This window comes from Anarrhichthys ocellatus, unplaced genomic scaffold, assembly GCF_004355925.1.
Source record: "Anarrhichthys ocellatus isolate YVR2014 unplaced genomic scaffold, GSC_Weel_1.0 scaffold22, whole genome shotgun sequence".
Classification (NCBI taxonomy): domain Eukaryota; kingdom Metazoa; phylum Chordata; class Actinopteri; order Perciformes; family Anarhichadidae; genus Anarrhichthys; species Anarrhichthys ocellatus.
This window is the reverse complement of record NW_022280052.1, coordinates 2,092,101-2,107,795: the sequence shown is the minus strand read 5'-3', so window position 1 is coordinate 2,107,795 and position 15,695 is coordinate 2,092,101. Positions and strand designations below refer to the sequence as shown.

The window sequence follows — 15,695 nt, the reverse complement described above, 5'->3', positions numbered from 1 at the left end:
GAGTATTTGTCAAGCAAAGGCGGTTACTAATGTATAGTTCTCTTGGGCCATGGTGTCAGGAGATTCAAGCTGTAAGCCATGTGACTCCACAAAGTGCTGCAGGGATTGGCTGAGACCATCTCTGACCTCAGCAAACTGACTCCGCCTCTCCTCAACACTACCACCTCCCCCTGCACATACAAACACACATACACACACATAACCCTCCCTCCCTCTGTCTCTCCGCCTCCCTGCCTCTATTATTTTTTTTTCCTCCAGTTAGCTTTGCCCCCCCCCCCCCACACACCTCTCAGCATCCTCCACTGAATGTGTAGGTTAGAGCCGCCGCAGCAGCAGCATCCATGGCTTAAGCCCCAGCTCTGATCGGCAGCTAGCCCGGCCAGGCCCCTACCCCTCCTCTCTCCTATCTCTCTCTTTCTATCTCTCTCTGTATCTCTCTCTCTCTCTCTCTCTCTCTCTCTCTCTCTCTCTCTCTCCTTCCTGGGCTAGTTGACAGGCGACGTCTGGGGGTGTCGGAGGCTCACAGTTAGCTAGGGCGTTAGCCACATGCACACGGCAGCTCTGCTGCCCATCAATTCTACTGTATCTCTCTGGTAACCGGGGGCTTCTTGTCTTCACCCCCTCCCCACGTCTCCTGCTTTCATTTCAGGCTCTTTGGAGATAGAGGAATGCAAATCTGCAACCATGATGGAAGGTAAGATGATTTAATTTTTTTATTTTATTCTTATGCTGTCCCCTTTTCTGTTGTTATTCAGGGTAATCCCCCTTCATGTCCTTGTCCAACAGCGCTTCATCCACTGGCAAGCGTGTGTGTCTTTGAGAGGTTCAAATGTCATGAGCTGCCCTGCTATTTTGAGTGCATACATTCTGGTGACTTGCATGTTATTCTTAGGAAAAGGGCACATCCACTGAATGTCTACCACAGAGGCACAATGGCGAGGCTAATTGAACCGTGTGTACCTTTTGTGTGTGTGTGTGTATGTATAAGTACCCCCCACCCCCCTTTTTCCCGCTTCCCATGGTAAAGGATTATTTGGATTTATTGTGCAGGAGGGCTTATGTGCCCAGCTGGCTCACTTGTATAAATTCTCTTTGTATGGTGTTCCCTGAAACACATGCACTGACACACTCACGGCACCGTATGACTCTGCTGTGTATCTGCTCACACTACATTGCCATTTTTACCCGGCACTCGCATGTGGATTGTACATCTGTACTGGTGGTTGCGTACACACATTCACACCCACCCATAGCTGCACTGATTCACCTCTGTCGGGTTGAGTGTAGTGAGGAAGAAGAGAACTGATGATTGTTTTAGTTTCATGTCCCTTTAATTGATGACATCATCCGGGGTGAAGGCCAGTGATTGAGGGATGAATCCCTACAGCTCTGCAGCTGGCACACGAAAGCCTCCATCCATCCGTCTGTTTCACACGATATCTCTTATTTCTTATTGTTAAAGTGGTTCAGGCGTCCTATGTGAATGACCACTTGCCATTTGTTTGACCAGAACAACCTAAATACGTTGACTCTTACGAAATCAACCTTGGATTATGTAAGCTCCCATAGCCCGCGATGATACACAGGCAACGTTTTGAGGCAGTAAACATGGGGAAATATGTGTAGGTCATTATTGCTTACAATATTTACCCTCTGCAGTTTTGTTCGTTTCCTTAGAGTGGATAGTTTTTGTCCATCCTCCAAAACAGCTTCACGATGTCACTCGAGCATTTATTTTTATTCCGGTGCATTTAGCAAATTAACTCCATGCCAGTGTGTCTGTCTGCTGCTGAGGAAGAATCACATTAGCTCAATCTCATTTGGTTGTGTTTGTGTATGTGTGTGTGTCTTTCTATCGGTGTTTTTTGGAAAGGAATGATGTTACTGCTGCCCAGTCATGTGTTGTAGGCTGTTAGCGATCTCACACCAGAGAATGTTGTATCATAGTAACATAGTACCATGTCATCAAGGTAGGAGTGGATTTGAAGGGCAGGCTGGAACCTATATATTGATTATGAGGTGACGGCTCTCAGATTGTACGTTTCTAACAGTATAATGTACAATTCAGATTACTAATCCATTTTTGTTTATTTCAAATGCTGAGCCTACTGGCCTGAAGCAATGTGAATGTTTCTGTAAAGATGTCATGGAGGGTGATGTGATCTTGTGTTTTTTGGACAACATCTCCAAGTTTTACAGTATTGGCTGTAATGATATCATTACTACCATGCCAGCTAGTGGAGGAGTGTAGACCATCTCACAGGTCTCATTATTATTTTCTTATTGGTTGGAGACAATGACTTGAAGCATTCTTCATGTCTGTTCCCATTGTTAACTGCCCAAGCATGCTAAATAAAGGTCTGTGATCACTGACCTGCTATGTGAAGTCAGAGATCTGTATTTAAATTGAATGAATTACATTTTGATCAGTTGAAGGGGCTGATACACTATATGTACTAGTATGTACAGTATATGATGAAGAAGGCAACAGTCTGCCTGACGGTCTGTAACAGGTTGTAGTGACCGCAACCATAACAGCATCACTGTTCGTCACAAACACGTCATTGTACAAACTATAAACTGCTCAGTAGGTTATAATTTCGAAGATAACTGACAGGCTGCACCCTTTCTGCCAAGCTGTATTTGTAGTAAGGAGCCACCGTATGCACAATAATGTCTAATATGCTCATGGTGACTCTGCAGGTACAGATGCACCATAGATAAATGTGAATAAAGGATCTCACAGGGTGATCATATCAGATAACACTATAGTCAGTAGTTAATGATTAACCCAAAGGGATTCAGTGTTTTACCTTTGGTATTTGGTTTATGACTCAGTATTTGTCTTGATGGCAAAGCTTAGCTGTACAGAGTTGATCAGTAATACTGATAGGGGTCTGGTCTAACAATGTGTTGATTGGTAATCTAGGTACAGTGTGGTTTTATTAGTTTTATATAACTATAACGGTACTGTCACAGAACATATTGATCCAGCAATAAGTATTTTTTTCAGTGTCAAGAATTCTTCAACTTCACTTCAACAGTAAGAAATGAAGAGCTGATCTGCTGCTCCCCCCCTCCACTGCAAGTGTGCTGTCCTGTCATTCACTGCGTTTGTCACGAGCCAAGTTGTTGGGTAACAGTTCAGAAGAAAAAAATAGACCGTCTGCAAACCGCTTGCCGTCCATTAGCATGGCTAGCACAGGCTTAGCATGGACAGTGGGAGGGCAGGATTACAGTCAGGTGTTAAAATTGGATGCTAATCCTGGTCAGCTCTGCTTTTTAAAGCCCCATTTCATGGCCAGCATGGCTGTCCCTGGGTAACGCACAGGGAAGTAGACATGGGGTCATTTCCTAATTTTAGTTCAAATGGAGAGAAGCAGTATTAGTATTGGTGATGATAACCCCCTTCCCTCTAGACACACTATAGTGAATACAAACGGGGATGTTGTGCTGAACTGTGACCTCCAGATAATTGATCATAATAAGGCAAATTACCTACAGTAAATCTGAAAATAAAACATCACAATTTTTGCTTTCTGTGCCGTGTTTTTCTTTGAAAGCCCCCCCCCCTATAATTTACTTAACGATCTACCAGCACTTACCATGATCACTTGCTATGAATGTTGTGCACAGTGTATACATCATTACTAGAAATATGTCCTTTTATGTAACAAATCTGCAGTATGGATTTCTCTACTCATGAGATCCTGCACTTGTGTGGTGGTTGTTTCACCAGTAATTTACTCTCCTCATGGTAATCACACTGGTGCAGGATGGGATTTCTGATCCTATTTGACTTTGAGTGTAGGAGCTACATGGAGGAGGCACAGATATTATCAAGACAACAGTGAAGATTACATTTCTAAATGTATAAGAGTGTATCTCTTATAAGCAAAATAGGGTGACAGTGACTACTCTTTCTTAATGTCCATGGTAATGCTTTAGTGACCCTCTGACATTTTATCTAGCACTGAAGCAACAAGCTTAAACTTCCCTTTGCACAATAATACAAGATCTAACTGTAACAGGGGGACTGCCATGACATTATGCATTTTGGACATTACGTCTTGTTATACCTTCAGGCCAAATTATACACTATGTGCACAAAAAAACCCTTATAAATATAATTAGCTGTGCACACTGATGCTCCCAATGGGGAAAACTTTTGATTTTAATGATCCCATGGTATTTCCTGTAGCACCATCATAAGGAGAAAGTTAACATCGTAGTCCCGGCAGTGACAAAGCTCTAAGTTAATATTTCTTTAGTGTTTCGTGGGTTGTAATGAACACTGCAGCGTCTCGCAGGCCACTCGCAGGGCTTCAGATTTGTAGTCTTGTTAATCCTCGTAGCAGTAGGACTCAGACTGTCACAGGGAGGCCCAGTACTTAGAGCTTGCCTGGCTGAAACTTGGATAAACCCTTGACTGGAATGCTGAGAGGACGCAAGGCCATATGATGAACTTCACTTATTTTCTTTAACGGTCTATTACCTGACTTGATATGAAACGTGATGATCATTTGCTTATTTGATACAATCTAATTGTATCGGTACGATTATATGTTTTTTGTTATGATAAAACTAAAACTCAATTGAGTTCTAAATTCCCTGTCTATCTGTCTCAGCTCATGGCATACAAGCATGCAGGGTCATATCCACTGACTCAGCTTGTCAAAAGCATCTCAACATAAAAGATCATCTCATTCAAACGAGTTGTAATGAAAGCTGATATGCTGTGATACTGCTGCTGAGACCTCTGTGGAGTGTACCAGTGTGTGTTTCTTATAGGGCCAGTGTCAGCACTTGGACTACAGTTTAACATTAACCCATCACCATTATCAACTTCTTTTGCTTAAGGCCTGCTGGCTTTAGCAAAATAGGGTTGGGGTTCATAGTATATCTTCCAATGTATCTCTTACAAAGTCATGAGCTGCATCAGGGGGATGTTCTTGTCTGCAACACAAACTCACTCATTCATAACATTTCAAACATTTCAAACATCTGAAATGTTGTCAAAGTCATTATACTTTGGTGGAATGTGGAGGTAATATTTAGTTCAGGCAGATCATACAAAAACATGCAACTGTTCTAGCCTACCAGTGTCTTTGTATTACCTCAACAACATTACCCTATGACTTGGAGAAGCCTTGGAGAATGATCAGTGATGTCAAATGGTCACATCTCTGGTCTGACTCAGGACCCTGCTGCCATATGGTTTCCCGGGTAACAACCACGAGGCTCTCATGTCTGTTTTGGTAATGAGCTGGGCAGAGGCTCCCAAGTGCACATTTTCATTGATTTGTGAATAAATAGGTTTTTGGTGGGTTGATGTGGGCACAAAAGCCTGAAGGATGTTGCACCAGGTCTGTACATGTTTGTGAAAACATTGTTGATGTTATTTGTTTCCTCGTGAAGACCTCTATGTAAGGATAGTATGCTGCTCCTGTTGCAGACCCAAATGAGTAATTTAATGTCTTGCCATTGGCCCAAACACATAACTCATGTGGGCTGATGCGTTGCACAAAGCCCTTAGTGGCCTAGCAGAAATCTCAGGCTGGAATGAAGCAGAGCGCCGTCTGTGAATATGAAAGGCTTCTCCTGGTATTGGTTTTAATCTGGTTCTCCATAGACACAGCCATGCACAGTCTTGGTGCTGGATAGTATGACCACAAATTTGTATCATAAAACCTTTTAATATACTGGCGGTTTCACGGTATATCATTATATTTATTTAGTTTTGCATGACTTGGCCTTTGTATGGGTTTATATTGGCTTATTCTACCGTCAGGAGGACATACTGTATATAAAATATTTTAATGCCATCATGTATTGAAGGCTTTGATTACTATAGAGAGGCGAAGTTCCCTTTCCTCTTCCGTTGGACCACCATGGGACCTAATTTTGGAAAAAATATGTACCTCAAGTCAACCTCAACAAATAACTTTTTGATCCCGTTTGAATTGTGCCACGGAGTACACATTTAATGTTAGTCAATTGAAACAATGCTCGTTCTTTCACTTCTCGGCCGATAAAAAGAGCAATGTTACATTTATACATGGAGCATAGCTAAGCTACCTAGCAAGCCAAGGTAACGGCAGTGTTGGGGACAGAGTTGTGTGAGACTAGTTCACGGAGTCGTTTTACAGAAAATGTAATGATACAAATCTATGACAAACTGCAAGTTTCTTGACTTGCAAAATGATCTTTTAAATTGACAAACATATGTGTAATTCATGGCACAATTCAAACGGGATCCAAAAAATATTCGCCTATCGCCAATGCCTAGTTTTTCCGAAATTGGGTCACATGGGGGACACTGGAAGGGGCAGGACTTTGCCTCCCAATAGGATTTGCTTGGCTTCACAATATTATGCAATATATGAAGAAATCAGAATGCAAACACTTCCAAACATCAGACAGTTCTCTGTCTTGGGCACAATTTCTGGCGCATCACTGGTCTCTTTTTCTTCATCCTCCATCTCTCTTTTCTGTTATGTATAAGCAGTAGCAACGGAGCCTCTCCCAGCTGTAAACAGACTCTTATGCTACTAGCTGGCAGCTATAATGTTACCCAGCATGCTGTTGGGCAGTTTAAATTTGAAAGTGTACAATTATTAGTCTTACAAATTGTTTACGTGTTTATTGTGTGCCATGGTGTTTTTGAAGAGAGCTAGTTGTGGGTTATCAATTGTTGTGTTATGAAGGTATAACCAAGGGTGCAAAGGGTTCATAGGGGTCCCCTCTCAATACACTCATTCTGTATATTTGTGGAAATCCCTTCAATGGAGCACAGTAAGACTGGCATGTTGCTGCTTTGATAACATGTGATTGTGATTGTAGTACATGTGTGTGTCAGGTTGTAATAAACGTTAATGGCCCCGAGGCAATTCTTTACAGACAGTAGTCCAAACAAATACACACAATACATCAAACACAACACAGCGCAAAATCCATATCGCCTACCCTGTCACCATAAAACATGGAGGAACAAGATGCAATGAGTGACATGACATCCAGAGTTCTATTTTGTTTAAAAAACAAGTAGCAGATGGAACAAAGGACAATCATTCCACATGTAAAAGATGTTTGGGGCCTATTGAGCTGACCCTCAATACGAGCAGGTGCTGATGGTCAGTAAGGATAGCACCAGTAGGTGAAAACAGAGCTTCAACAGAGTTTGTTCCTATTTTGAAGACTAAGACAGCCAAACCATTGACGTATAATATAAAATATAATAATGAAATGCCTTCATGATTTTCAGCTGTGTACAAACTAATGTGAGACTGTGTTGATTGAAATCCGTACAAAGGACAGAGCGGTGATAGACGAGCCTACTTCTGACGTTAGTTCGTATAACGGAGTGAAGTGAGAAGGCTGAGTCACTGGCGTTTCCTAATAATAACGTAAGTCTGTGCACAGATGTTAACGCCAACATCGGACAATGCTCGCATGAAAAACGTGTGCGTGTAGATGTCTGTTCAGTCATCAAACTGCATGTTTTTTGTGTCTTCTATGTTGAATATGTTGCAATAGAATGCGTCCGTTGTGACTCTGCTTGACAATAAGTTTGACAGAGACCCATATGAACTTTCCCACAACAAAGACATGCAGGGACAGAGACAGGAGAGGAGAAGACAAAGGGAAAGCCATCAAAATCAATCCGCTCGGTCTCGTTCACGGTCCTAACACCATATTCATTCATGGACACAGAAGCATAACAACATCCTCACAACAGCCCTCCAAATCCCATCTTTTGCTTTTTGTGGACACACACGTGCACACACATAGATAAGCTTATGTAATGATGCCCAAGATTCAAAGCCAGATAAACAGACATGTTTGTGTAATCTAGTGGCAGCTGGGGGAAGATGAGGTTATCCTACAGTGTAATCAAACGTCTTTCTTGAATGAAGTATTGGATTAATTTTGAAAAATGTCTTCGCTGAAATGTCATCAGATAAAGAAGGACTGTTTAAACTGTATTTGTACGTTTGTAAAGGATCATGCTTTAATGGAGTAGAGGAATTAAAAATGAAAAGCACTGTATAGTAAATCTGTGCACCGCACGTTATTCGGCAGAGAATTGTTCCTTGACTAAACAATGTTTTCATACTTTTGAAAATATTTTTCCATGCAGCAGTTGCTTCATATCCCATCGGTGCCTACTGGTTTAGTTAAATTGAAATGTTACACATAGCACAATAATAACAAACTGAAGGTAGCACAGACTGTTGGCTAACAGACTAGGGATGCTTTTTTCACCCTGACGGGGCCTACGCAGAGATTAGAGGAGCCTGCTGTCAAAACAGTCAGTGATTTGCTGTCAAAGATGTGTGGTCTAATTTAATCAGTGGCTCTAGTTTTAACGTAAAAGACGGACTTGTCTTGCGGCTGTTTGACCGATTCATCATCTGTGTGTCCTTTCACACACACCACAAGAATGAATTCAGGTCACAGCCTAGATCCTCTGTGAGCCTAACTTTGAGTATTACAAGGTCTCCCTGTCTTTCTCTCCAAGTCCTGAGGCACACGCACATAAAAAAAATACTGCTTTCATAAAAGTGTCTTGAACAGAGTTCATAGCAGTGCAACAAGGAGAGCAATGTACAGTACCCAATTAGAGGAGACAGACAAAGAGAGAGAGAGAGACACACACACAGAGAAAGACGCTGACACAAGCTGGGAGAGCGAAGAATCCCCTAGACAGCCATTGGCAGGAAGAAGCAGATAAACAAAATGAGGAGGGGTGGAGATAGAAAGGGAGATGAAGTGAGTTAAAATGTCCAAGTAGGATAGCGTGAGAGAGGAAGAGATACACAGAGAGCAGCAATGTGTGTCAGAGCCCCGGAGTGAGAGGGCAGCACAGTACAATCATGTATTTTGTTGAGTCACTTCCTCGATTGTGGCATTTATGGAGTTTGATCCGCTCATGTGGTGGGAAGGGGGATTAATAAATTATTAATGGGGGCTGCGTAGACTTGGAGTCCAAGATTTATTTTTGTTTTGTTATGATTTTATTCTACCCCGTGTCTTTTCTTTTCTGTGTCTGGATGTGAATCTATGTTCAAAATGGCAGCCTTAGGCACATCCTCATTTCTGTCAACAGTCTTGTGTGTGCAGGTAAACAAAATCAACTGCTTGGGGGATGGTTTACTAAATGCATTGCTTTGCTGATGCCAAGTTGTGTCGTGCTTTTGAGGTGCATTCATGTATGATGCCACATAGATCCATTTTACCATCACACAGCGTCTCTTGTCTACGTCTGCTGTTCCCACCATCTTCTGCCTCATGCCACCCTTCTCCACCTGAGTACCTTTCTTTCCTAAAAGTTCCTTCGCTCTTTTCATCCCCTGAGTTTTTTTTTTTAATATCCCGTCCTTTTGTCCTTTCCTGCACCTTGTCCTCCAGCACTTTCTTTTACATTATGGAAGGAGGCGTGGATAGACGCGGTGGCAGGGAAACCCCCGAGGGAAGTTGAATTTATTTGGCCATATAATATTAATGTGCTTCGCTGCCTAATGTATTCAGCTCCCAAGATGATTGTTAGTGCTTGGCTCAATCTCATTCAACTCTACTTGATTAATGAAGGAACATGAATATCTTGTTAATATGGATTACATTTGTGTGGTCTTTTTCTTCTTTATTTGTGTGACTAAAAATCAGAACACACATTTTAGAGTACCCACTCACACACAAACAATGATTTGTTGTATTTAATACATTTTATTTAGGTAAGTGCACGAAATTGAATTATCTAAATCCAGATTTATTTTTTAAGTTGACTTTATTTCATTTTTTAAGTTAATTCAGTTGATTTATATTCCTAATTTTTCCTCAACTATTTTGAGTAAAGTTGACTCATGTTCAGTATACTAAAATGCATTATTATTATTAACCTTTTTTTGTTCATCAAATCAATTTAATGGTTTAATTTCTACAAACTAAAATTAGGTTTGATTTAATTAAACATTTTTAGCTATTAGTATCTTAACTTTCAATAAATTCCATGTTTACACAAATGAAGCAAACAAATAATTTTCAACTTTATCTAAATTTTTTTATGTTTTGAACTTGCACTACAACCATCTGATGATCTTATAGAATATGCTGTGTTGCTGTAGATTAAAGGAGTTCAAAAGATCTACAGCAGTAAAATGCAATATACGCATTAAAGCAGCAGTAGTATTAATCCAGACACATCATATATGATCGTAAAACACTGACCGGGAACATTTTACTGCACAATCAATACTTGTACTTACTTTAAGTACATTTTGATGCGAATAACACTTTTACTTAAGTAAGGCTTTGAATGCAGGACATTTAGTCACATAGCCATTGCTATAATAAAAAAAACATGCGCCAGTACCATAGCTGCAAGACAGCGAACATGTACATCAAAAGGATGCATTGAGTGAAAACAATACCCAGAGTCTCACAAAAACAAGCATGTGTGTCCGGGGTTCACACTAGTGTTAATACTACAGTCCAACACACTTTCTTCAGCTTGCAACATCTCCTCAAGCTGCATTTCACATCATAGTAAATGTTCTATGTCGCCCCCAAACCAGAAATAATAATGCAGCTTAACAAGACATCCACCCGTCAACCACTGATTTTGGTCTTTGCTCCGAGTACTTTGGGGGAAAGCAAGAGCACTTTCTGAATGAATTCACGTGTATACTGCATAGGTGACTCCTGGCCTCATTGTAAGGAGCTCGGGCTACGGATCCAATGTTGTCCAGAACGATTACTCCTTCAGCATTAATGTCATTGTCATCATAACCTCCAGCTTCTCCACCCTCATTGTTGATGATATGTATATACGCATGGTGGATATCTTCAGGTCTCTCAGGATGTCATCTTCTTGATGTCTCGTATACTGAAAGAGGATATGAGGAAAAAGAAAACATGTGTTTATGTTATATATTTAATGACATACAGACAGTCGAGTATGATGTTGAATCAGCATTGTTTTCATTATATAAAACTAGATATTTTCTTTACCTATTCAAAAGTTGTGAACTGAGTTCTTGGTGCTGTCGTAATGACTTGTTGTAACTATTAGTGATATTAGGATCTTTAAACAGTTAATGTAATTCAAGACGGTACATGTGGCTGGAAAATGCAGTTACACTGACTTACCATATGCTTCCGAATGAGATGCCCATCATCTACCTTTAGTTAGATGCCAAGAAGACGGCAGCTTTTTTAGGGTTGACAGCAGCTTTGTCTAATCCTACCATACTGACATGTTACTGCACAACTAAGCTAGCTGTTGTAACATTAGCTAAAGTAGCAAACACACAATTGATAATGTTAACTAAATAGTTGTCGGTTATAATGTGCTTGATTACTGAAAACTGAGACCTGTGGATAGACCGCAGTGCAGGAGTTTCTAACGGAAATCCCTCAGGGTGAGAAGAAATCCCCGTCGTAAATTGTAGCACACATGTCTGCCCATGTGCAGACAGCGCAGTGTGTGGAAATGAAATCGTAATTACTTTTAACTGAATGGAACCCGTTTTTAAACTAGCGCAGTACATTTTAAAATGAATTCAAAAAGATAAGTAGGATTCAATTACTCATTAAAATCTATGAAATAATAATAAACTAGATTAAGACATGTACAATTTAAATGGGGGCAGAATCATTTTTGTTCACTTAGTGATTTCCTTAGTTTCCAGAATACCTTTCAAGCCCCAGGGAAACCACACGACCTATTCTACAACGGGTTACATGTGAAAATACTGTGCGGCAGAATTAGAAGAGTACAAAATGCTGATGATTGATAAATTGATTATTATTTCCCCGTTTCTCAAACCTTAACAAGTCTTGTCTACATTCCATTTCTAGGTGAAGAAAATAGCATCTCATCTTTTTATTTTAACTCGGTTTCATCCTTGATTTTGACTAAAGAAAGAAATCTTTGGTCTTTGTTTCTGGAAATTGACATTAAAACCTGCATGGATGTTTTAGCTGAAGTATTTTCAACCTGGCCATCTGTAGGAGTAGGAAAGACAGAGTGGGTAGAACAAAACAAGCCATGAAATACAAGAGGCTTAGGCTTCAGTTTTCATGTCCCTTCATTACTTCCTTCCATTTCATAAATATTATCTTTCAGCACTAATTTTAATAGGGAATTTGGTGTTGTATTTGTCCATGTGTGTGAGACAAATCCCCTCTTTGCCATATCTGTGGATGTGTCTGGATCTAGCACTCTGTGTGTGTGCATGTTTGTACTGCATGGCTACAAGCCAGACCAGTGCAAACAGATGTCAGTTCAAATCAGCAGAGGATGCACTTGCACAGTGACGCAGAGACCCAGCTACAGGAAGAGATTAGCAGCGTTTGGATTGATACTGGTTGGGTTGAGAGATGTTGTCATGAGGGAGGGATTGAAATGTTGCCGAGAGAGAGAGGGAGACAAAAAGAGAGATGGAGGTATTAAGGGAAAGAGAAATGTGATTTGTGAAAGAGGGATGCACTGAGTGTTTTCAGGATGTGATTAAAGAGAGGAGTGCAGCATTTGTAGACGTCTCTCGCCAGCTGTGCGTGGCATGTTTTCGGGCTTGCGCTGTTTTTGTGGACAGTTTCTGTTTGTGTTGGTGTGCGGCTTTACGTGTCTGTACTCTCTGTGTACATTAGGCTGCTGCAGGCCTGGTTAACATTCAGGCTTGTGTGAAAGAGCTGAAGAAAAATCCCTCTGTATTCTTGCCTGCAAGAATATTCTAATACTTTGGAATTCAATGTGTTAACAATAGCATGCACCAATTAGTGTGACTGTGTTAGGTTCATGTTAAGGTCATTGTCATTGACCTTTAAGACATCACTAGACGATCACTGGTCCTCTACCTATGTAACTTGTATCTTGGAGTATTAAGCAGTCATTTTGATCATGTGTGCATATGGGTCGTGGGTGACAAGTTTGTCGTCCCTGACTCTGCTCTGTCTGAGAAACGGTAAATAAAACGCTGGTGAGGTGATGTGATGGCTCACGCGAGTTGCGGACATTCCACAGTCAATTAATCTCAACTCCTTTTTTTATTTTACATATTTTACATGAGTACTATGCCGTTTTTTGACAAATAAAAATGTTACTTTGATGTGTCCATAAGTGTACAATTTTTAATTCAGCAAACCAGCCACTCCATTCACTGACGGAATGCGTGTGTTTTGCTGTCAATTTAATATGTGCAGTTTAATTTGAATGTGACCACAATTATCAGGGTTTACTTCTGCACACAACACATTTATGTTTACAGAAATGTGTTGTGTCCATAAAAGTGTGCATGTTTGTGTGTGTGTGTGTGTGTGTGTGGGGGAGATACATCAAGCTATCAGATGGTTGACTCAAAGCAGATAGGATTTCATTAGCAGACGTCAGACCTTCCACCGAATAGAGGAGCCATTGATTTTCACCAGATCAGCGAGAGAGAGAGAGAGGCAGAGGGGGAGAGAAAAGGGAGGCGGGGAGACATGGGAGTTAGAGGTACAGAGGGAAAACTGCACATCAGTGAAACTAAACCACACGGCACAAAGCACCTGTCATCTGTGGTCCCACTGTAAGACACTGCTGAGGAGTACTGAACTGTGTCTATAGTGGAAGATGGCCGCAAAGGATTTTTGATATTCCCAACAGGGGAGGATCGAGAGGAAGTCTTCTTTTCTGGACTTTTGTCCTGAAAACTGTTGCTCTTATGGGGGGTGCACTTTGTAATCCCTGCTGCACCTCAGCTGTGGTGTTTTTGGTCTTTGTCATACAGTGTTACAGTTTGTCTGAGCAGTAATTGTTTTCACAGCTTGCATCCTCGGAGGAGTTCCTCCACTTTCACCCCCAGACTGTTCCTCTAACCTGTCATGATTCCAATTACTTGTATTCTTTGTGTGGTTGTATAATAACTAAGCACTGTCATGAACAAAAAGCTCAAACTGATTCATTTCTACTATGTGATAAGTGGAAGAATTAATTGCCTCTCCCTGGAAGTATTGATAGAATGAGTAATAGGGAAAAAGCTAAATGTCGGTTGTAAGTGCAGCCTTCAAGTGACTCAATAATGTCAGTGTTTTTAAGTGTCCCTCCAGTTGAGGGTGAACCACCTCATAGCCATGCTGTGTCATGTGACGTCAAAAGACAGAGTGGATCGTATAGTGTGATATGACATTAGTAATGCCTTCTCATTTTTTGTCTTTGTACACATTGAGTGCTGCAGGAATGAGTCATTAAACAGTTTTTGGTTTTTGGTTAGATGACTGAAATAAGGAGTGCTGTTAACAGAAGCTTAAGAGATTTTAAGTTTTTGTTCTACAACATAAGATATGTCAGTAAATACCCCTCTTGTGAATTTTAAATCCTATGAAAGGTAGTTTCTAACAAGTGGCTAAATGAGTCTACAAAACATGCCGACTAGTCCGCCTTTACAGACTTATTTGTGTGCGCTCATGCAACCGTGGTGTGTTTCTTTTATAGCGTTAACTTTTGCATTTACGCTTGAAAAATGATATCAGTGGTGTTCATATGTTTAAGTTTAAGTATCATAAACATGTGTTTGCCAGAGAGTATATTATACCCCAAAATCCAATAGAAAAATCCCATTGGCTTGTTGTGGAGGGAACCAATGGGATGCTAACTTCTGGGGTTGATTTCCAAAAAATAACTCATCCCTGCAACACTCCATTGATGTCATCCCAGAGTCCATTCTTTATTCTGTTTCATCAGAGGGTTGCATTGTTTTAAAGGAGCAAAGCAGCTTAAGGTTCATACGGCACGAACGGTTCAACAACGACAACCGTATATTCTCTCTATATCTTTACATGGCTTATTTGCAGCTATATGAATGTTCTGAATGTCATATATAGGACCTTTGTAGACAGATTGGAGAAGTGACAGGCTGATGAAGGAACAAACAATAGACTAGAGACAAAAACAAGACAGATTGATATCAATGTACTTCAAAATACATCAGTTTACACAGCACTGTTTACTCAGGTTGAAGAATTACCAAAATAACCTGGAAACCAACATTACTTGACACTGTGGTGCTTTGCCAGAGAGTACAGGAGAAATCAACAGTAAGAGAGGAGGGAGAAATAAATAAAAATGGATGTGAACCATAATGAAGTTTGTTTGCAGTGTTTCTCATTGCACCACAGACGTATCACTCCTGCCAACTGTAAAACATGTTCTCAGAGATTCAGTACTTCATTGACCTTATTGTTCAGGGACTGAGATGGATTCATATTTGGTCATTGGGTATAATTTCTACAACAAATGGGCTAGCACCATGTGACTAGAGTGCAATTCATCCAAATTAAAGAGATTGGAAGGAAAGAAAGTTACTCCCCTCTCTTTACCACGGTGTTGACCACTCTCCATAGGGGGTGAGGGCGATGCAGGAATAAGAATCCCTTCCTGTCTCATTTCTCATGAATCGAGCTTGGGCTTTCTAAAAAAAGACCTTTAGACATCAAAATAACGTGTCGTCTTTAAAGTTCTTTGACGTTGATTTGCATTGAACACAAATACATGAAGGCTCCCCCCCAGAATAACAAGATCATAAGGCTCTCTGCAAATAGTCTTATTTGCTGATTAAAGTGAAGATTGTTGTCGGCACATGTTTTGTGTTTGTATAAAGTATCCTCCTGATGTTTTAAAGCAACATCAGCATCTCTTTAGCTCCTTTTGCCTTTTG

At 40.6% G+C, this 15,695-nt stretch overlaps 1 protein-coding gene across 6 annotated transcripts in view; it reads left to right on the top strand.

Moving 5' to 3' along the window:
• sgip1a (SH3GL interacting endocytic adaptor 1a) overlaps positions 1 to 15,695 on the top strand; it is a 69,190-nt gene that overhangs the window by 14,622 nt on the left and 38,873 nt on the right. For 5 of the 6 annotated variants that reach the window (XM_031859387.1, XM_031859386.1, XM_031859389.1 and 2 more), the window contains exon 2: positions 650 to 694. In XM_031859387.1, coding sequence (XP_031715247.1) covers positions 650 to 694 — 45 coding nt within the window. Of the gene's footprint in view, positions 1 to 290; positions 311 to 649; positions 695 to 15,695 lie in introns of those variants that run through there. The other variant, XM_031859388.1, reaches the window with a different exon arrangement.